The sequence below is a fragment of the Spironucleus salmonicida genome, chromosome 4 (genome assembly GCF_000497125.1).
Source record: "Spironucleus salmonicida strain ATCC 50377 chromosome 4, whole genome shotgun sequence".
Lineage (NCBI taxonomy): Eukaryota > Fornicata > Diplomonadida > Hexamitidae > Spironucleus > Spironucleus salmonicida.
Window position 1 is genome coordinate 256,538 of NC_090599.1, and position 19,818 is coordinate 276,355.

General features: G+C 28.2%; 15 protein-coding genes across 15 annotated transcripts; 8 read left to right on the forward strand and 7 right to left on the reverse strand. All coding sequences in view use genetic code 6, as the record gives it.

The window, feature by feature from the left end:
- Nucleotides 1-545: 545 nt before the first annotated feature.
- SS50377_23563 (Mlh1-like protein) lies at nucleotides 546-2,111 on the forward strand (the record flags this gene model as incomplete). The annotated part of the gene is made up of 1 exon (XM_067907427.1): nucleotides 546-2,111. The coding sequence occupies one exon, from the start codon at nucleotides 546-548 to the stop codon at nucleotides 2,109-2,111; it is 1,566 nt and encodes a 521-aa protein (XP_067764401.1).
- A 513-nt stretch (nucleotides 2,112-2,624) lies between these two features.
- On the forward strand, nucleotides 2,625-3,437 carry SS50377_23564 (Proteasome subunit beta type; the record flags this gene model as incomplete). Its single annotated transcript, XM_067907428.1, has 1 exon — nucleotides 2,625-3,437. The coding sequence occupies one exon, from the start codon at nucleotides 2,625-2,627 to the stop codon at nucleotides 3,435-3,437; it is 813 nt and encodes a 270-aa protein (XP_067764402.1).
- A 10-nt stretch (nucleotides 3,438-3,447) lies between these two features.
- On the reverse strand, nucleotides 3,448-5,049 carry SS50377_23565 (uncharacterized protein; the record flags this gene model as incomplete). The annotated part of the gene is made up of 1 exon (XM_067907429.1): nucleotides 3,448-5,049. One exon carries the CDS (start codon nucleotides 5,047-5,049, stop codon nucleotides 3,448-3,450), a length of 1,602 nt encoding a protein of 533 aa, XP_067764403.1.
- A 181-nt stretch (nucleotides 5,050-5,230) lies between these two features.
- SS50377_23566 (uncharacterized protein) lies at nucleotides 5,231-5,734 on the reverse strand (the record flags this gene model as incomplete). The annotated part of the gene is made up of 1 exon (XM_067907430.1): nucleotides 5,231-5,734. The coding sequence occupies one exon, from the start codon at nucleotides 5,732-5,734 to the stop codon at nucleotides 5,231-5,233; it is 504 nt and encodes a 167-aa protein (XP_067764404.1).
- A 257-nt stretch (nucleotides 5,735-5,991) lies between these two features.
- SS50377_23567 (uncharacterized protein) lies at nucleotides 5,992-6,777 on the reverse strand (the record flags this gene model as incomplete). The annotated part of the gene is made up of 1 exon (XM_067907431.1): nucleotides 5,992-6,777. The coding sequence occupies one exon, from the start codon at nucleotides 6,775-6,777 to the stop codon at nucleotides 5,992-5,994; it is 786 nt and encodes a 261-aa protein (XP_067764405.1).
- Nucleotides 6,778-7,383: 606 nt separating this feature from the next.
- On the forward strand, nucleotides 7,384-8,949 carry SS50377_23568 (uncharacterized protein; the record flags this gene model as incomplete). Its single annotated transcript, XM_067907432.1, has 1 exon — nucleotides 7,384-8,949. One exon carries the CDS (start codon nucleotides 7,384-7,386, stop codon nucleotides 8,947-8,949), a length of 1,566 nt encoding a protein of 521 aa, XP_067764406.1.
- Nucleotides 8,950-9,043: 94 nt separating this feature from the next.
- Nucleotides 9,044-9,673, forward strand: SS50377_23569 (uncharacterized protein; the record flags this gene model as incomplete). Its single annotated transcript, XM_067907433.1, has 1 exon — nucleotides 9,044-9,673. The coding sequence occupies one exon, from the start codon at nucleotides 9,044-9,046 to the stop codon at nucleotides 9,671-9,673; it is 630 nt and encodes a 209-aa protein (XP_067764407.1).
- Nucleotides 9,674-11,188: 1,515 nt separating this feature from the next.
- SS50377_23570 (CYTH-like domain-containing protein) lies at nucleotides 11,189-11,731 on the forward strand (the record flags this gene model as incomplete). Its single annotated transcript, XM_067907434.1, has 1 exon — nucleotides 11,189-11,731. The coding sequence occupies one exon, from the start codon at nucleotides 11,189-11,191 to the stop codon at nucleotides 11,729-11,731; it is 543 nt and encodes a 180-aa protein (XP_067764408.1).
- Nucleotides 11,732-11,744: 13 nt separating this feature from the next.
- On the reverse strand, nucleotides 11,745-12,212 carry SS50377_23571 (uncharacterized protein; the record flags this gene model as incomplete). Its single annotated transcript, XM_067907435.1, has 1 exon — nucleotides 11,745-12,212. The coding sequence occupies one exon, from the start codon at nucleotides 12,210-12,212 to the stop codon at nucleotides 11,745-11,747; it is 468 nt and encodes a 155-aa protein (XP_067764409.1).
- A 1,268-nt stretch (nucleotides 12,213-13,480) lies between these two features.
- SS50377_23572 (uncharacterized protein) lies at nucleotides 13,481-14,611 on the reverse strand (the record flags this gene model as incomplete). The annotated part of the gene is made up of 1 exon (XM_067907436.1): nucleotides 13,481-14,611. The coding sequence occupies one exon, from the start codon at nucleotides 14,609-14,611 to the stop codon at nucleotides 13,481-13,483; it is 1,131 nt and encodes a 376-aa protein (XP_067764410.1).
- Nucleotides 14,612-14,818: 207 nt separating this feature from the next.
- Nucleotides 14,819-15,142, reverse strand: SS50377_23573 (Thioredoxin domain-containing protein; the record flags this gene model as incomplete). The annotated part of the gene is made up of 1 exon (XM_067907437.1): nucleotides 14,819-15,142. One exon carries the CDS (start codon nucleotides 15,140-15,142, stop codon nucleotides 14,819-14,821), a length of 324 nt encoding a protein of 107 aa, XP_067764411.1.
- A 250-nt stretch (nucleotides 15,143-15,392) lies between these two features.
- On the forward strand, nucleotides 15,393-15,827 carry SS50377_23574 (uncharacterized protein; the record flags this gene model as incomplete). Its single annotated transcript, XM_067907438.1, has 1 exon — nucleotides 15,393-15,827. One exon carries the CDS (start codon nucleotides 15,393-15,395, stop codon nucleotides 15,825-15,827), a length of 435 nt encoding a protein of 144 aa, XP_067764412.1.
- Nucleotides 15,828-15,985: 158 nt separating this feature from the next.
- On the forward strand, nucleotides 15,986-17,644 carry SS50377_23575 (uncharacterized protein; the record flags this gene model as incomplete). The annotated part of the gene is made up of 1 exon (XM_067907439.1): nucleotides 15,986-17,644. The coding sequence occupies one exon, from the start codon at nucleotides 15,986-15,988 to the stop codon at nucleotides 17,642-17,644; it is 1,659 nt and encodes a 552-aa protein (XP_067764413.1).
- A 396-nt stretch (nucleotides 17,645-18,040) lies between these two features.
- On the forward strand, nucleotides 18,041-18,385 carry SS50377_23576 (uncharacterized protein; the record flags this gene model as incomplete). The annotated part of the gene is made up of 1 exon (XM_067907440.1): nucleotides 18,041-18,385. The coding sequence occupies one exon, from the start codon at nucleotides 18,041-18,043 to the stop codon at nucleotides 18,383-18,385; it is 345 nt and encodes a 114-aa protein (XP_067764414.1).
- Nucleotides 18,386-18,419: 34 nt separating this feature from the next.
- On the reverse strand, nucleotides 18,420-19,688 carry SS50377_23577 (Nop domain-containing protein; the record flags this gene model as incomplete). Its single annotated transcript, XM_067907441.1, has 1 exon — nucleotides 18,420-19,688. One exon carries the CDS (start codon nucleotides 19,686-19,688, stop codon nucleotides 18,420-18,422), a length of 1,269 nt encoding a protein of 422 aa, XP_067764415.1.
- Nucleotides 19,689-19,818: the final 130 nt, after the last annotated feature.

Consider the following 19,818-nt stretch of genomic DNA (forward strand, 5'->3'; position numbering starts at 1 on the left):
GTAGCATAGTTTCAAGACTATAAGTATCTAGTTGAACTAGACATTTCATGTAATTATTAAATCACGTCTGTCGAACTACCTTAATAGATAAAGATATTATATATTAAAGAGTGTAATCTTCTGTAGTTAAACTTAGAACATCTATAAATGGATATTTTGGATATTTCTTCTAACTCTAATCTATATTAAGTGTAACTGCCAAAAATTTTAAGAGTCCTTTATGCTAATCAATTTTCTGGAGAGTATTTAAATTTAATGTAAGCTAAAGGGATGTAATATCTTTTTGTTAATAAATCTAATATAAAATATATTTTCTACGATTAATTTTTGTATTTAAGCTTTGAATAATGCTTACATCTGAAATTTATATAAATTAAAAACAATACTGAATATATGATACAAAATAGTATAAATCCTTCACCCAATCTTAAAAAATTAACTTTAGAGTAAAAATATATTTAAAGCTTAGAAAGGAAAATAAAGATAATTGAGACATAATTGCATAAAATTATACTATAATGAATATATAGTTATTATATCGAAAAATGATATAAATTTTATCAGAATAAACTATCAATAAATTAGCAGCAGGAGAAATTATTCATTCTCCGTCTTAATCGATAAAGGAATTATTTGAAAATAGTATAGATGCAGGTGCCACTGAAATTACTATTAGACTTACTAATAATTGTATATTTTTATAAAATAATAACTCATCTATTCAAAAGGATGATCACAAACTCCTATGCTAAAGATTTTGTACATCAAAAATTAGAGACTTTTAAGACTTAAGCAATCATTAAGAGTTTGGTTTTCGAGGAGAAGCATTGGCAGCAATGAGTTATGTGTCATTGGTCACATGTATATCTGGAGGATACTTCTCATAACATAAAGATGGGTCTATGATTAAATTTTAGGATCATCCAACCGATGTTTAAGTAACATCCTTCAAAATAGAGTTTAACGAATTAGAAATAGATAATGATGCTCTAAAAACTATTGAAATTTTAGCTATGATAAATTTTTAAGTTAATACATATATCAGTTTCCTTAATATTAATATGAAAATAGGCACTTATACCAATATTCAGGAATCTATTGATAATTATCTTTAAAATTAGACTAAAACTATATAAGTATCTGGCATAAATATAGATGGATAAATTTTTTTTACTTAATCAAATAAGTAAGGAGTGCTTGTAATTAACAATAGAATTATTTATACCAAGAGATTGCTTAACCTAACGCAGAAACTTATTCAGAGAGCTTCTAAAAGTACAATGAAAGTTACAGTAGTTTTTATAGTGAATATCCCTAATCATTTAATTGATTTTAACTGTCATCCTTAAAAGTCAAATGTTCTTATAATGAACCAATTAGATGTAGAAATATGTATTGAAAATAGTATTGAAAGATTTATTTTAAATTAGACTAAGGTATAATAGAAGATAATGATTAAATAACCTAGATCTGATTTATAGTTATCACCAGTTCTAAAACTAAGGTAATTAGACTAAAAGTAACAAATAAATACGCAAATAAAACTTTCAATTAAAGTTAAAAAGGACTATCGTTAAAATTTAAGTTTTAACATCAAATAGATCAAATTCTAACTAATTCCAAATATTAATATCATAGGAGGTTATGAAAATTAATGGAGTTAATTTATTATTATACAGAAAAATTTAAAACTATACTAAATAGATTTTTCTTGTATATGGAGTTATCTTAATAACTTGATGTTTACATTTTAAAATAATGGAATGGCGGTAATTAATCCGTTCATCAATATTCATTAAGAGGTTAATTCCCCAGAATTGGGGGTAAGCCAAGGAATTATTATTAATCCACTTTGTTTATTGCCAGGAGATTGTTTCTCAGATATTTATGAATAAAGAAAGTAAGATCTTGTTCCTAATATTACTTTATTAAAATAATAAATACATAATAAAAATTTATAAGGATATTATGCGTTGTTTGCTAAAAAATTATTTAATGTTATTAAGGATGATCGAGATTTATTATTTGATATTATTCGTGAATCAGATATTAGCATAATGACTGAAATTGGCGATTAATATAATATTTTAAAATTTTTCAATCGGTTGTGATTAATTATATTATTATATCATAAATTTATATATAATATTTATTTTAGAATGATCTAGTCGGCGTTATCTAACGGTTCTTTGCTAGACTTTTCTAAATCCTCTTACTAGAAGCAACCAATAAAATATTCATAAGTTGCGATATTGTAATAAAACTATAATAATAATATAGAATATTTTTTTAACAAAGGTATCTGTGAATAAAAAATAAAATTATTTACTATACAATTACATAAAAGTAAATCTGTTTCCAAACTCTACTTTAATGTTCTTTCTGTTGATAATATAGTTTAGCTTCGGCTAGCTTTAGATTTTTTTAAGTACATGACCAACAGTAAATATAATAATGAGCTAGAAAACTATTGTTAATATAAAAATTGCTCATTAGAATATGATGATTTTAGATAAATATTTAAATACATAGGGCTAATGAGATGGTTTCAGTGAAAATTTTACTTATTGTTAATATTATATTATTTTCAAATAATATATTTATTATTTTTCATCACCTCTAAAATGCTCCTAGCCAAACATTTCGGAATAAACAAATCTAAGAAAGAAACACATATTGTCGGTGAAACATTTGCTGCACCAAAAATACACCCTTCGGTATTCTTTAAGACGTTATCAACTGCTACAGCATTAACAGAATCAGCACCGAAAAAATGGAATAATCAAAAAGGTACAACAACTCTCGCTTTCTCTTTTTAAGGCGGTATTATTATTTCTGTTGACTCTCGTTCTACAATGGGTCCTTATATTTCTTCAGGTAACGTACACAAGGTTATTCCTATTACATAGCACTTATTAGGTACCATGGCTGGTGGAGCAGCTGACTGTTAGTTCTGGTTATCCGATTTAGGAAAACGTGTTGCTATGCACGAATTAGAAACTGGTGATAGACTAGGTGCAACATCTGCCTCAAAATTATTTGCAGATACCATTCATTAATATGCAGGTTATGACTTATCTATAGGTTCAATGATAGCTGGATTTGATGCAGATGGTACACCTAAACTATGGTATTGCGATAATGATGGTGATAGATTGGAAGGATATTTATTCTCCGTAGGATCTGGTTCTATGTTTGCTTATTCAATTTTAGAAAATGGTTGGAAATGGGATCTTACTGACTAAGAAGCTATTGATTTAGGTATTAAAGCTGTCATGCATGCAGTTCATAGAGATGCTATGTCAGGTGGAATGCAAGCAGTATTCCTAGTTAAGGAAAATGGATGGGAATTGGTTAAGAAATAGGATAATTATATTAGCATGCAAAAAGATGGATTTTTGGGAAATCTTAAAGATCTTCCTAGATCTGTTGTCTGACATACCACAATCACTCATTTCGCTTAATTTTTATTTCATTTATTTCATATCTTTGTAGAAACGCTTGTAATTCCATCTATTACTCAAATGTGAAATATCCAGCTATATTTATTTAGTATTCTGACAAAATCTTTTAATCAGGCTCAGTTATCTATTTTTATGGATTCTATGAAATAAATTTCTTTAGTTGCTATTAAAATTAATCATTATAACTAGATGACGACGAGGTTGAAGGTTCAGATAACGAAGATTCAAAAATTTCTGGCTGAGCCTGCTTCTAAACTTCTTTTATAGGCTACTTTTTAGTTGTTTTCCCTTCCATTTTCCCTGGTAGTTCTTAAATGACTTTAGGTATTTTAAGAGGGATGGACTATGTAATTTCAACTTTATTTGTTCTAAATTCGGATTTCTTATTGCCAGATACTTCAAATAAAACATTATCCTTAAAATTAAATATAATTTACTGTGATTATCGCAGTGGATTAGATTTAGAATGAATTACATCAATTTATCTGCTCTGAAGTTAAATCGAAATGGATAATAGTATATCTAAACACTTATTTGGAATTTTCTTAAATTTGTTATTTCTAATATATATTATATGTCCTAAATCAACAAGCTCTGAATATGTCTCCATAATTAGGGTTATCAAATCAGTGGATTATGTACGAAATTCTATTTTATACTCATTTGGTATGAAATATAATGAAACAAGTAGGGAAATCGCTTGAATTCGAAGTTAGCTCTGTGATTCTAACGAAAACAAAATAATTTGCTCTTTGCTTGGAAAACAAAGATTTATTTACACCTAATTTCCATTAAAAACTTGTAAATAGACGACTATATCATGTGTATCGCCTTCCTATATGTACTTTGGTCTGAAAGCTTTTAAAATATTCTCATTTTATGCCTAGAGCTTTTTAACGAAATCAATTGCATACACTTTTTCGGTCACTAAAATCTATTCCAAAAAAGGTAATTTGAACTCTTGAATTCGCGAAATGTTAATAATATCAACATCTGCAATTGATTGGCTCTGAACTATTGGCGTGGCCGGTCGGACCCCAATCGGCCTGTACACCCCCTGTTCTTATCCAGACCAAAAATCACAATACTCCCCCAGTAAGCATATCCTTCCCAACACCGGATGGTTGTCCAATAACTAGAATTTGATTTGTTTTCCGCTAAGTTAAGTGATAAGCTGCGCTGCAATATCACTAAAAAGTGAATTTTAGCACCTGCTAATTGAAATCGTCAAGTTGTTAATTATTCTTATTATCAGAGCTTACTCAGTTTCGAATACAATATTATTTTGGAAAAGCCTCACGATGATCAAAATAGCTATCAGATGAGCACGAATCGGAGTCGTTTGATTTATCTAGATCCGGTACTCTTCTCGGTTAAAAAATAGCGATATATTTTTACCATGTGTCTGGATAATCTGCACCATCGTTGCTTTGCTAGTTGGCGGCAGCAGGCTAAGTTACTCGATCATCATGTTGCTGGAGTAGAAATCATGTTCAAACTACGACCGGCTAATTATGTTGATCGACTGGTTCCCGAGACCCGGTAAGGACTAAATGATTGAAATGAGGGGTTTTGTGTAGGTCATTATGGAAGGAAAATTGTTTTTATAGTAAATAATATAATAATTATGATATATTTTATTTTAAAAATAAGATTAAAATTATTAAGCAAAAGACACTATTAATTAACATAAAAGTTGTTACTACATGAAATTTTGGTGTATTTAATGTATGTATAATCTTAAATTTTCAAAATACAACTGATAATCACTCCAAAACTATTTTGGGATATGTTTTCCACTACTATGGTCCGGCCTTTACATATTAAGTGAACACCTAATTTGTTGTCATATATCTGTCCTAGTCACGTTTATATGGCACAGTAGCCTAATTACTTTTGCAATTTTTTCTACCACCATTGTCAAACGCCTGTATCATCTATGGTTTAGAGTCGTCTATTGCAAATCCTGTTCTCGTGAATCTATTAAATTCTGCGCCAGAAAGTTGTTACAATTAGTCATTTTTTACTCTAAAAGTACCAGCTTCACGTGTATGGGCGAACTTACCAGCAGTGCGGAAAGGCTTTCCATTGTGAAATTCGTTATATGTGGACATAGTGTTTAAGTTTATATGCGATGTTGCCCAATATTACCTTTCTGGCAAGAAAGCACGATTTTCTGGTGTTTCTTCCGTAGTATATACTTTGCCATTGTTTAAGGAAAATCCAGATTGCACTGGATGCCTTAGATCGAATGAGTTGATTCCGTGCATTTTCTAGATACGGGAATTAAAGGATTGCGCGGAATGTATAAATTTATATTATTATATATAATTAAATATAATATTTACATGCTGTCTACGATATAAATTAGATCGCGACATATTTAAATAGGGAAATATTGATGTATAGAAAAAAAGAAAAATAATTAATATAAATAAATTTAATTAGTGCAAAAACACACATTAAGTATAACTTGGTCTTATAGCAAGGAAATAAAAATGGTTGATAAGTAAATAATATAAATTTATCACTTCCTTGTAGCATTATTTCTAAGTAAAAATTCTCCAACTATATCCTCAACTTTGCTCTTTTATATTCTTTATTTCCGTTCTTATGGCGCTCCCTAAATATTCCATCTCGATTAATATGCTAAATAATTATTTACAGGATCTGATTTTCGTTTTTATTTTTCTTTCATTGTTGACTTATTTGTAGGCATAAATTTACTTATTGTGGCAGAACTAGAAGGTTTTTAAAATGTGTCATATTAACTTGAAATTTAAGATTGATTAGGAAGCATATTATCATAATTTTGATTTTGTTTCTTTTTATCCATAAAGCAGTAATAGTCCGTTAAAGCATCGTCTTAATAGTCTTCCCCTTCTGAATGAAAGTTAGATACCTAATCAATATTAGACTAGTTCTTTTATTCAATAGGTTTCAATAATTATTATTTATTATTTTACGGTGATTCGATAAAATCTTTTAAAAGATCTTCCATTTGACATTGGATAGTTGGCTTTTAACCTTAGTTCTATTTGAGTTTTTCATGATTCTCATTTGTATATAGATTTAAAATTAGCTATTATTGTGCAGTGTTCTCTTATCTTTTTTACTCTAAAAATTCAATAGAAGTAACTGCTGAAGCTGGCCTATTTGAATACTATTACTAACCAGTAGGGGCAGCTGGAGGTAAACCGCTAATTTCCGTAAGAGACTATTAATTTACATATCTTTTTATTTATTCGTATTCTTATGGAGTCACATTAGTCAGGCCCAATGCTTAAATTTAAGCCTAAATTTCTGCATCCATTTTTTAAAATTTACTAATAGTATATAATATACCTTTATAATATTAATTTATTCCATTTCTATATTTAATCCTCTAACGCGGTTGCACTATGTTACCTAATTTACCTTGGAAAGTTGAGTTATAATTCTCTAAAAATTAAAATTTCAACTAGCGTAACGAGGTGTCTTCAAATTTATATTTTAAAATAATTTTTACTGTTGTTATTTGGATGTTAAAAATATTAAGTGGCCAAATAGTTATATAAGTAACTATTAACTATATCTTTTTCACCTGTAACTAGTATAAGCATCAAAAAATTTATTAGCAGATTATCACCTAGCTCTTTTCTGTCAGATATTTATCTGTAGAATCCTGATTCGCTGGGAGAAATAATAATTAATATTTAAAGATGTAACAATTCATAACGAGTATGATTCTATATTTGAAAAATTCACGCATTAATATTTTAATTTTGTCGTTCTCTGAATTATCTAACGGAATTATAATTAATTATTTATAATATAACATATAATACAGAGTCTTGCAATATATACTATTATATAATTTAAATTCTTATTCTAATTTTTTAAAATGTCAAAATTTTTCAATCTAAATGATGTTAATAATATGAATAATATTGTTTATGACGATGATGCACTATCAGCTTTTGCTCCAAAATTTAAATAAGATGATGATTCATTAGCTCTAGATTCAACCCCACCTCGCGAAATTAAAAAGAAAAAAATAAGATAACCATCTAAATAGGTACACGATGGCCCTGTTGTTGAAGTGTAATTGCCAGCTAAAAAAATTGTTAAAAAGAAGAAAGTAAAAAAATAAGAAATAGATTCATCACCCCCACAACCACCTCCAGTTTAATCTGTAACGATAAAGAAAGTCTTGAAAAAGAAGAAAAAACCAGTTCTCGCAATTAAACCACCACCAATGTAGAAAAGGGAATCAACACCAGCTCCAGGTAGACGATCTGCAACCCCTAATTAAATTGATGTAGATCTCAGTGTAATTGAAGAAAAAGTACCAATAGAAGCTCGTGGTCGAAGTCCAAGTGTTTTTTAGGATCCTAGGAATAATTATTAGGAGTAGTTAGAAAAACTTAAAATGGAACTTATGATAGCATAAAAAGAAAAAGAGTTAGACACTATTAGACAATAAGAAACCTAATAGAACTTATAAGCTGAACTAGAACGGTAAAAGCTTTTAACAATGTATTAAAACTAATAAAATAGCCTAAAATCTAGCTAACCTTAAGTCATCTTACCAACACCTAAATTAGAGCATAATATACCTTTGTTGCAGCAGTAAGATTTAGAAATTTAAAATCTGAAAGCTTAGATTTTAACAATATAAAATCCAGATTATATTTAGAATATTATTAAGTAAGAACTTAATAGATAATAATAACAAAAGATGTCATTTTTGTAAACTGACACAACATATTGCTAAGCAGATTTAGATTTAAAACCAGCTAAACCTTCAGACTTATCTATTTTTGACTAAAACTCACTGATGGCATAATAATAAGCATACAATATGATTCAAAAACGACCTAAATAATAATAATAATAATAATCAAAAGATCCATCTCCAAAAGCACAAAGAGTAGACATATCTATCGGTCCATCAATATATAGACCATCGTCTAAAGAACTAGAGAATTAATCTAAAATGCGCGATTTAGAGTATGAAATATTATAACTCAAAAAAGATTAACAATAAATTCAGCAAAAACCATAAGATATAATATCAATTGTTTAGGCATTAAAACCTACTTAAGAACCATCTAAACTTAAAACGGAGCTTTCAGCTTATATGTAAGAAATAAAAAATTTAAACGAGTAATAATTCATGTATCAAAAATAAATTTAAAATGAGCTTAGAACAAGTCAAATATCATAAGAAAATCAAGCACGCTTAGATAAAGAAAAATTAGATATAGAAAATTAAAAACTGTAATTATAAAGGCAATAATACGAATTTTAGCTAAAATAATAAGAAATATTATAAAGTTAATCATTTTAATAAACCCAGAACATGTATAATTAATAAGCACAAAATTTTAGATAGAATGGATATAATTAGTTGATTTCTACTTTTGCTCATAGCGTAAATGGACCAAAACGACCTAGTCTTGGAGAGTCAATGCGATTTCTTATGGCGGATTTGTTGAAATGAAATTATATTAAATATATTATTATAATATGTACATATTGAAATTTTAAAAATGTCACATACACTTGATGAAGTATAATCTATTATAAATAAAACCATGTTACTATCATCCTAATATGAGATCAAGGATATAGAAATGATTGATTCTGGATGTAAAATATTTTAGGATAGACTCTCAGATACTAGAGCCATATTCAATTTACCATAATCAAATAATATTAAAAGAGCTGCTGCACTTAAAGATCTTTCGATTTAAGTTAGAATGCTATGTATGAATCTTAATAATATTAAGGGGTCGGGTGAACTAAACTGTAAAATTATTATGAAATAGTTAAATAAATATGAAGAAATTCTTAGTAATCTTTCTGGTGAACTATTAAAATCGGAAATATAAGAGAAAAATAGATAAGAATTAGCAAAAATATATTATGATGTACCTGCGACTCCAATTTTTAATATTTAAAAAGTAGATAAAGATGTCCAAATAGAAGATTAAACTGAGAATATAATTAAAGAATTAGCAGATTAGAGAAAAGAATATTAATAAATTATTAATGCGTTTAAGTAGTCATCAGATGAGGATTAAAAGTTGATCGATGAATTAGTAGATGAAAATCAAAAATTTAAAGCATCTATTGATAAGTTAAACAAAGATAATTCAGAGTTAAAAAGTTAAGTAGAAGAAGCTGAAGAAGCTTTAGCAGAGATTCTTTCGATGAAAAAGTGAACTAGCTTTTAAAATTATAATTTAGGTTCTAGTTTACTATTAAAAATCTATGATAACAGAAATAACATGTTAATACTCTTAAGACATTCTCATTTTAAAAATTTCTGTTAATTTAACTTATACCTAATTATAATAACGTACTTTTAATATCTAAGATCTCAAACATTATAAAAACTATTAATAACAGTAAAATATATTTAAATTACATTTTTATATCAAGGTGCATACAATTTTTTAAAAAAATCAATAATACTACGTTATATTTTATCCAATAAAATTTCAATAAATCCAAACAAACGCATACAGAATTCAATTTTCACTCACAAAATTTACTTGGTGGTCTCTTTAAAACTTACATTGACTTTGACCGTCTATCCTCGTTAAACCTATCAGATGAATATAATCTCTAAGTTTTAACTGGTGATCGCAATTACCTAAATGGAATTGAAATATCAATAAAATCTGGGCTTTGGCTTCTAATTGTTATCTTTGAATGATTTTCAAAGAATATTTATTAATATCGTTTTGATGGCATAGGTAGTTTTCCATACTAACCTGGGCCTGGTGTCGCAAACTAATACTACTTTCTAAACCTATCCGATGGTGATAGAAGCCCTCCTGATTTAATAGTTACATGCTCATTTGATAAGTAAAATGGCACTTATGTAGTTGGCGGTAGTTGATAAGGAATTCTTTATCCTTTAGGTAAAAACGGATTCATTTTTTCGTTATTGCTTATATTCGCAATTATATTATTATTTACTTATTTCAAACAAGATTTTTATTTTTAAATAATCTACATAAGTAAGATAGAAACAGAATATAATATCCTATAATATGTAAATATAAATATTGTGAAAAAATATTTATATTAAAATATAGATTAAGTATTAATTTATTTAGTCTTCTTTATCTGAAAACAATTTAGAGTACCTAGATTTTTATTAATCTTCGTATATAATAAATTATAGCTATGTCACTTCTAGCATATTTAAATTGTTAACCATTGTACTCATAATTATTTTTCTTTATTAATAAAGATATTTATATTCAGATTTTTTTAATATTACTGTTTTATCCATTAGTATTTTATGGTATAGTATTAAAGGTTATAATTGTACATATTGCTAAGCTGATGATAATATGTATTTATAAATATTATAAAAATATACAATAAATTGATTTTAAATATATAATTCTATCTAATATCTTTCCAGTAAATCTGAATTATATTATATAAATAATATGTCACTATAGTCTAGTATATTTGATTATATATTATGCATATACTCACATTTTCTACTTTGTGTTGCCAAACGTGATATTGATTTATAAATAGTCAAGAAAATAACAAAATTAAGCATAAAATTTTACTATCTTTTACATACATAGTATATTATTGAAAGTATAATAATTACGTAAAAACCATAAGCTTAATCATAATTAAATTTTGAAAACTATTATATATAAATATATATATTATTATATAAAATTAATTTTACCACTTCATAATAGATGGAGTAAGAACTTAAAATTACATTATTTTCATCTGAAGATCTTGTTATCTTTATCTCAAGCTTTAAAAATAGTGTATCAAATATATATTCTTAAGAAAATAGGTATTTTACGTCTCCTTACTTAACTGAGAATAAAATCGCATTTCGTGTTAGATAATAAGATAGTGAATTTATTTTAACAGAAAAATCCTAGCTTAAGTAAAGTGAAGGATATTTCTAGTGTAATGAAACAAATACACCATTGGATATAACTTCATTTAAAGAATTTACTGAATATCCTGATAAATTTACCAATTATAAGGAGCTAACACTTTAAGCTATTATTAAAACTATTCGTACAGTTATAAAGCATGATGAATTTCATTTTGAATGTGATTCTACAAGGACAGAATATCCATATAAACATGATATATTCGAAATTGAATGTGAGACATAAAATCCAGATTTAGCACGTACTATTATATATAAAGCTTTAAACGAAAAGAATTTGAAGTATTAAATTAGCAAGAAAACTAAGCTAGGTATTGCATTAAGTGAATGATATTTTTCTACACTCATTTTTATTTCATAATATTCTTATATTTTTTAATTTATATCTGCGGTAGACTCGTCAAATTACTCCATCGCTGTGACTCCACATAATCTTTACTTATCATATATAAATTAGTTCTATCCTGTTGTTTATATAATTTTTCCTATTGCTCAATTTTTTTAGAAAATATAGATTTTTCTTTAAACTTTTTATCTTTGATTTCATGATCAGGAAACATCTCTTAAATCTAGGATGTAATTCTTCTCTGCCTTTTAACAGTTGGTACTTATAAAACAGACTTAGAACCTTTATGTACTTAAACCAAGTCTTTAATATTAATATTTGCTCTCATTTTTTTCATGCTAACAGTAGTTTAATCTTAAGTTAAAACTTGCTCCTAATTTTAGAATTTAATATCTAATTAATAGTTGAGATACTGTTTATGATCTATTATTGAATCAAAGATTGGCTAATCACTCTCAATTCTCATTTATTGCAGAGTCAATTAAACTATAATACATATTTATTATCATATATTTTTTATAAACTGAGATGGTTTCCATAAAATGATACTAAATAATAATTAGTCATATTTAGTACAATCCATAGTAGATTAAAAGAATAGAAAATTTGTCAAACTACATTATACTTATTTAGATAAAGCAACCATATTCTTTAAAAATTTCATACTGCTTATTTAAATATTAAGATAAATTTTTAATTAACTTTTAAGATAGATATATTTATTAATTCTTTAACACTTAATTTGTTTAAAAATTTATATAAACTAACAATTTTTAGGTGCTATCGGTGTAAAAAAATTATTAAGTTAAAGCTTATTATAAGAATATAATTTTAATTATAATTAATATAAACTAAAATTTGATATTTCATATATTATTTTAAAGGTTTGCTATTTTAGTATCAATTATTTTTAGTAATCTTATTTATAGCAAGAATTAGTATAATATTAATTTAAAATAATAGAGGATATACTCAAGTTAATATGTATTCAATAATTATCTATACAAGATAAGCAGGTTAATTATAAATACATAAGTATTATAAATTTATTTGCAACATTAATAAATTATAATTTATTTTGTTAACTTAAACAAATAATAAAAACTATTAAACAATATGACAGATTTTTGAAGATTATTAATTACAGAATAGGCTATCTGAATATCGAGAACTTAAAATATATAATTTTAAAAATTTACTTTTAAATAAATATTCACATGAATATTTTGTTCATATTCAAACTAAATATAATTAGAACAATTCGAAGCTAAAACATTGATACCACTAATTCGTATAGTCTGTCTACTTAATTTATAAAATTTAAGCATTTTTTGAATGAAGTATTTAAAAAACAATATTAGATCAATTCATAACACTAATACCAATAAGTTTTAATATTAATAGTATTACAATAATAAGTCACCGTTAAAAATCACGAATACCTTATTTTTTTAATGGTGACTTACTAATATTGTGTTATACTTACTATAACATAATTAAATTAAAAAATTATACAAAATTCTCTGTTTAATTTAAATAATCAAAACTCTCAGTTCAAAATTACACTAATTTAAATAAGAAAAATCATTAAAAACAATTACTTAATAAAATAAAAAATTACGATAAATAATCTCTGTTCAACTTTTCAAATTTGTATAATGTATAAATTTAAAACGTTCCACTATATTAATTACTATACAAGTTATTCATTATATCACTTCATTTATTTTAGTTTCATTGCTGATCCAACCCATTCTGCTTTTCAAACTAAGCTATCATTTTGCTGGTCTCATTCGAAACAACCTACTTTCCACCTACCCTGCTATTTTCCTCATTGAAACTAGGGTCTTCTAAGTCATTGAAACTATTTTCTTCGACATCGTTCTCTTCTACGTCGGAATCTTCAACCTGCAGCCCACCCTTCATGAGCATGCTTTCAGGTGCAAAAAGCACTATTTTCTTCTTTTTCTACCTAGTAGCTGCTTCTGGTGCCTAAATCACGTCCAAAACCTTATCTTAGTCTGTGATTTCAGCGAATTTATGCGAAGTGAGCATCTAACGAATCGACTGCGTAGGAATATAGTTCTACATTGTCGTAGTCTATGTTTTTGGACTACTAAGTGGGTTGGGTGTGTAAATACTCCTGCTAAGCGTACTGTTATTACTATAAATATCTTCAGAAATAGTATGAAATTTTTGGGATAAATATGTCTTGCCGAAATGGTCCATACGCTCTTATTCTGCTAGCTATTTCAGTTCATGAGGACTCAAACGCCCTAGCTTTGCGTTTACCAAAAACTCCTAAAAAAGTGCGTTTTCAGCAATGTCCTTAACTTGCGGATTTTTGTACTTTTTAATCTTTTATGACGAATTTGCGTCCTCAACGTACTGGCCAGCAATTTCCTTAAAGTGGTCCAGAACGTCTTTCGCGGTTCGCTTTGCGACCGGCTTTTTAGCAGAAAATTGCGGAATCACGAATTTGGAAGTGGCTGGATTTTCGGTCATCGCAATTGCAGATTCGATGTCTCTAACACCCATTTTGCATTTACAGTGACGGACTTCTTGCACGCTGCAACCGCTCCCATGTATTTGAAACTCTGATGCGCGCACAGCCCGGCGAATCGTCAAGTCTGTTATTTTTTGGGGCATTGAATCAACGTTTTCTAGCTGTGTCCTGGTGAGCATTTGACCGCATTTTCGTTGCAGGTCGATTCGACGTTATGATTATTTTTTCTATGACTAGATAATCGACTCTCGAAAGTTATCTTGTTTGGTATATTTCTTATCTAGTGCATTTAAAGTCTGTAGAGACTCATCTAGAAGGTGATTGTAAGCACGATCTATCTAGGACGTTTTCGAGGACATTTGTTGCGGAAAAGAAAAACTATTATATGTTATATAATAGTGATATAATGGAGTACAAAAATAGGATTTCGAAAATGTGGTTGTGAGTTCGTTTAATAGAGTTTGTAGGTTAAAAATATAATTTGAAATTGTGTATCTGATGAAATAGTAATATCATAGTTTATATTATTTTAGTGCACTTTGTATGTGATTTAGTTCTAGATTCCCTCACTTCACTTTAAATCTGATCCAGTTATCTATTTCGTGCTTATCTTTAACCCCAGTAAACATATCGGTAGCTTCTCCATCCTTATAAAGTTTAATAGTTGGGTATCCTTTGATTCTTTCTTCTTAGCACACGTCTCTGGCATAAACACAGTCGACCTCTAAAAATTTCACTTTGGGATGGATAAGGGTATTCCAGATTGGTTTGAAGTCTTAATAATTAACACACCATTCTGCATAAAATAAGACAACTATTTGAGTTTCTTAATCTTATATAGTATCATAAAAATTTTTGGTTGCATCTATTTATGCGAATATGAGAAGCATTTTAGTTATTAATCAATATTATAATATATATAATAATATATAATAAGGCAACTTATAAACTTAATCCGGCTCACTAGAATATAAGCTCTAAGTTATCTTAGACATTATTAAGAGTATCTATTATTTTATCATGATTTTTTACCAATTCATAAATTTAATATTTTAGTTACTTTTCCGCGTCCATTAATCTTAAACTATTAAATATTCTATACTATATATATATAACTCTTGAGAATACATTCTTAAACTAATGTTCAAAAAAATTGAAGAACAATTTATTAATTTGGGGATTACCAACCACAACTTCATAATCTTATAAACACAATAGGATCTTAATTTTTTAAATAACGATTAATTCTAGGATGAGTACATTAGTATTATTACTTTGATGTTAGAATAAGTTCATATTTCATTGAATAAACAAAGCTGTTACTTATATAGACCATAAGAGGATTATCATATCACGAATTCATTGTTCCATTCTTATTTATTAAGTATAGACTCAGATAATTGGATAACAAGTGAAAATATGTTTAAGATGATAAATGACTCTAGAATAAAAAGAAGCGATGAACATGCTATTATTTTATATACCAATGAAATAAGATGTCAGGATCAATTATTTACCACTTATAATAAAGATAACAACACTATCACAATTGTTATAATTGAACTTAATGATTGAGATTATTATACTATATTATACATTATTTACATTTATCGGTTTTGATTGTATAATAATATATATACCTTTCATAAAATGGTTGAATTTAGTTATTAAATAATTAAATATAATATTTTTGTATGGAAAATCCGCCATATTTTTCCCATTCCAATTTACAAATGTACAACAGTGGATATGCACCAAGAACTCCAGTTTAGAACCTGGAAATGCGTTAGGATGTACTAGATCATGAATCATTAAAGCTAATAGAAGAGTAGAAAATGAAAATTTCAACAATCTAATCTTAACTCTAGAAAACAACTGTTGATGCTGATCGTAATATTATGCAGCTAGAGCTTCAGTTGTAACAATCATAGAAGAAAGCTGATGTTTTAGAGCAACAAATGTAGTAATCTATGCGCTAGAACACCCAATCCTCTCAGCAAGTAGCACAATGCTACGACTAAATCAGAAAGCTCTAATCAGATTCTTCTGTTTCCCAAGCTAACAACTAAAAGTTCTAGATGGAGCTTTAGTCCAAAAACGAGCAAATTCAAGCCTATGTTACATAGCTTCAATAGAAAAATGAGCTTGTTTCACGTATTTCTGCTGAGTCCTCATAGCGTTATGAGTAGCTCCAAAGAATCTAAATGGACCATGGCAAACAATAAGAACAAATCAAGATGCTCCAACAGTAAAACGGTTTTTTGTCTGACCAGCTTAATAAGCTTAATACAGAAGTAAAATAAAGAGAATCACAGCAGATCCAGATGTCATAACAACTTTAAAACACATCTACAGAGTCCTAATCACTCCAAAATCAGCTTCGTATGAAAAATGATCAACTTGATACAACTTATAAGCAAGTTTAAGCATTGTAATAAGAAGTGGAAAAGCGTAATCAAGCATTAGCATAAACTCAAATTGAAGTAGCCAAATCGCAGTAAAATTCGGGTCAGCTGGCTGCTGAATCGGGTGCTAAAAATGAACAGATCAAACAGCTGTAAAATTCGATCGCCTACAAATAGCAGGAAATCGACCAGAAGCAACAATAGCTGGACGCAGTTTATGAGCAATTAGCGCGTAAGAATGCAGAATTGCAGTAGAAAAACGACGTTTTGAGCAAGAGCACATACGACGCACAACAGTAGTCGGAGCTTGCCAGAAGCCTCAAGGCTGAATTGGAACAAAAATAGCAACTAATTGCATAGACGAATTCCAGAGCCAACCAACTCGCCCAACAGTCGGTTCAGTTGTAAAACGAGCTCTAACTGAAAGCTTCTCAGGTCTAGTAGACCGCCTAAGAGAGTTAGTCGCTCAAAAATCAAGTTTAAGTCATGAATTCGCAGATTCAAGATTATTCGACTTAGTTAACTTAGACAAAATAATAATAGTATTAGGTTTATAGCAATTTAAGTCAGGTATAGTAGGAGCTTGAACGTGAAAAGCAGGAGAGATTGGTTAAAGCTAGCTAAAGAGTTGCATTTTTGGAGCAGAAAGTGGTTTAGGAAGATGTGTTGGCGGATACTGTTGAACAGTTATCCAGGTCCACAAATGGGCTGTCTCAGTCAATTAATAAGAGTGGATTTAGTGGCTAGGCTAGTGGATACAATGGTGCAGGTTCAGGTTATAATGCTACTGGCTCTGGATATAATGGTGCAGGTTCTGCCTATAACCCAGGATCAGGATATAATGCTGGCGGATCTGGTTACAATGCTACTGCTTCAGGATATAATGCTAACTAAAACCCAATGAGGGTTAGCAGAAACACGGCAAATATGAGCAAGAACGAAATCAAGGATATGATTAAGACAATAGATTAGAGTCTTGTTTTGTGAGAAGTGAGCTTGTATTTTGTTTGAAAAATATTTAATCCTGGATTAACAATTATTTCTTTGATTTTTAAATTTTTCTAACCTATTTATAACTACTTTCATGAAAAACTTATAATTAATATTTTTGAATAATATGGTAGCTTATAAGAATCTTTATTACTATTACTATCATAATAGGACTTATGAAATAACAAAAGTTACAGTAATATTTTAGGAACTCGCGCTTTAAAATATAGCAAATTAATTATTAGTAGCTATATATAATGTAACATTTGTTTTTATATTAATTTTCTTACTTGCATTGGTCTGCTCTTTGTTTATTCTTAGTATTTTAAATTTAAATTTTTTATTTTATTTATATTATATTATATTATAAAAATAAGTTAACTAAAATATATTATGAACATTGGAAGTATGTTTAATAGCTTTTCTTAAAACGGACAAATTACTGTACAAAATATATAATTGGCACTTAATTTGTTAAACTTATAAATTTCAAGTTAAGAACTACCATAAAATCCTATTTCGTATGGGTAATTTACGGATTTAATAAAAAAGCTTAAACCATAAGAAAATTCACAACTAGCCAACGATATTTTTAAGATTCTACACATAGATGGCACTATTAAAAAAGATAGATTGCATGAATTCATATCCAAGAATTATAAAACAGATCCAACTATAATTTTAGCGGATTTTAAAGAAATTATTACTTAAGAGGAGTTTGTTAAGTTCTTCTAGTGATTAAGATAAAATTTAATTAGTAAAAATATCTCATTCACTTATACAAAGCCCTGATAACATCCATATTCTTTACAATTGTCTTGTTCGTACCATTATAAAATGCCACTCTGCTTTCAATCATTTCTTTCATGGCTAGACCATATTTATTATCTCTAGTTTCAGAATATAAATCTATTCTACAAGCTCTAGCAAGAGCACATGCAAGTGTTCTAGCTACTCTACCCTTACTTCTGAAATTTTTCACAGCTACAACTGGCCCCGCATTGAAAATAAGACCATATTTAGGAGTTTTATTACTTCTTTTCTTTAATGCTCTAAATAAAGCTTTTTCTGCTCCAAATAACTAAATTGTAGACGCTGGAGATTTGGCTAAATTTTTCAAACTTCCGGCCTTAGCGATAATCCTAGCTGTTTAAATAGTTCCAAGAATTTCTTGAGAGTTTGGTGCTATCTGACTTAATTTTTCCGCCAAATATTTAGTAATTTAAAGTTTTTCAGATATTTATTTTAATGCACATTTACATAGCATTTATGATTACATAAGTTCTGGCTCTGAAAAATCACATCCTGTAGAAGTCTAAGCCGCTGTGAAGGCTATTTTAAGAAGTTTTTCATCAATAACGTCAATTAAATTTTCTTCAGAAACCTTTTTACAGTTTTATTCAAATTATTCAAATGTTATAGTTTTGTCCAATATAGATTTCCTAATCTATATTGCCTCAACTAAAACTACATACTATTCATTGGAAGTGCATAGTTTACGAAGTTCTGGAAAATGGAGCCCAAAGCACTCAGAAAGCCTCATGACATACTTATTAGCAGATACAACAATTTATTCAAAACAACCAATTGCTTGAACTATTTGTTAGTCATCTCTATTAGAATCATACATGCACACGGCACGGGAGAATGCATGTGAAAGGGCACGTTAGGCTTAAAATTCACGTGCGGGATCAGTTGAAGTTAATTACGAGAAGAATTAAGAGATAGTATGGTGGACACCAGTATCCACTGTAGTCTAATATTGTGTTAAAAGACCTGCAAGCTGTCTATCAAAAACGATTAGTGATGATTTTTCAGGTACTGCTTGCGATAGAAGCGTATGAAGTTATTTTGGAATCTTGTTTTCAGCCATTTCAACCATAAAGGCACAGGCTTCATCTGTTGATGCAAAATTATATGTCTTAACGATCTTTGCAGAACGAGTAGCAGCAGGATAATCTTAAGCATTTGAAAGATCAGCAGGTGACTTACACTAGAAAAGATAGATCCCTGTAGCAGACTCATAGACTATGAATGTCATTTGAGAAGTGGTTAATGGAGTGGAATAATAGTATATATTAAATATATTATTATCATAATTTAGAAATTAATTAATGCAATGGAAATTTGGGTGGTGTTTAAAAAGATAATACAGTTAATATAAGATTTGT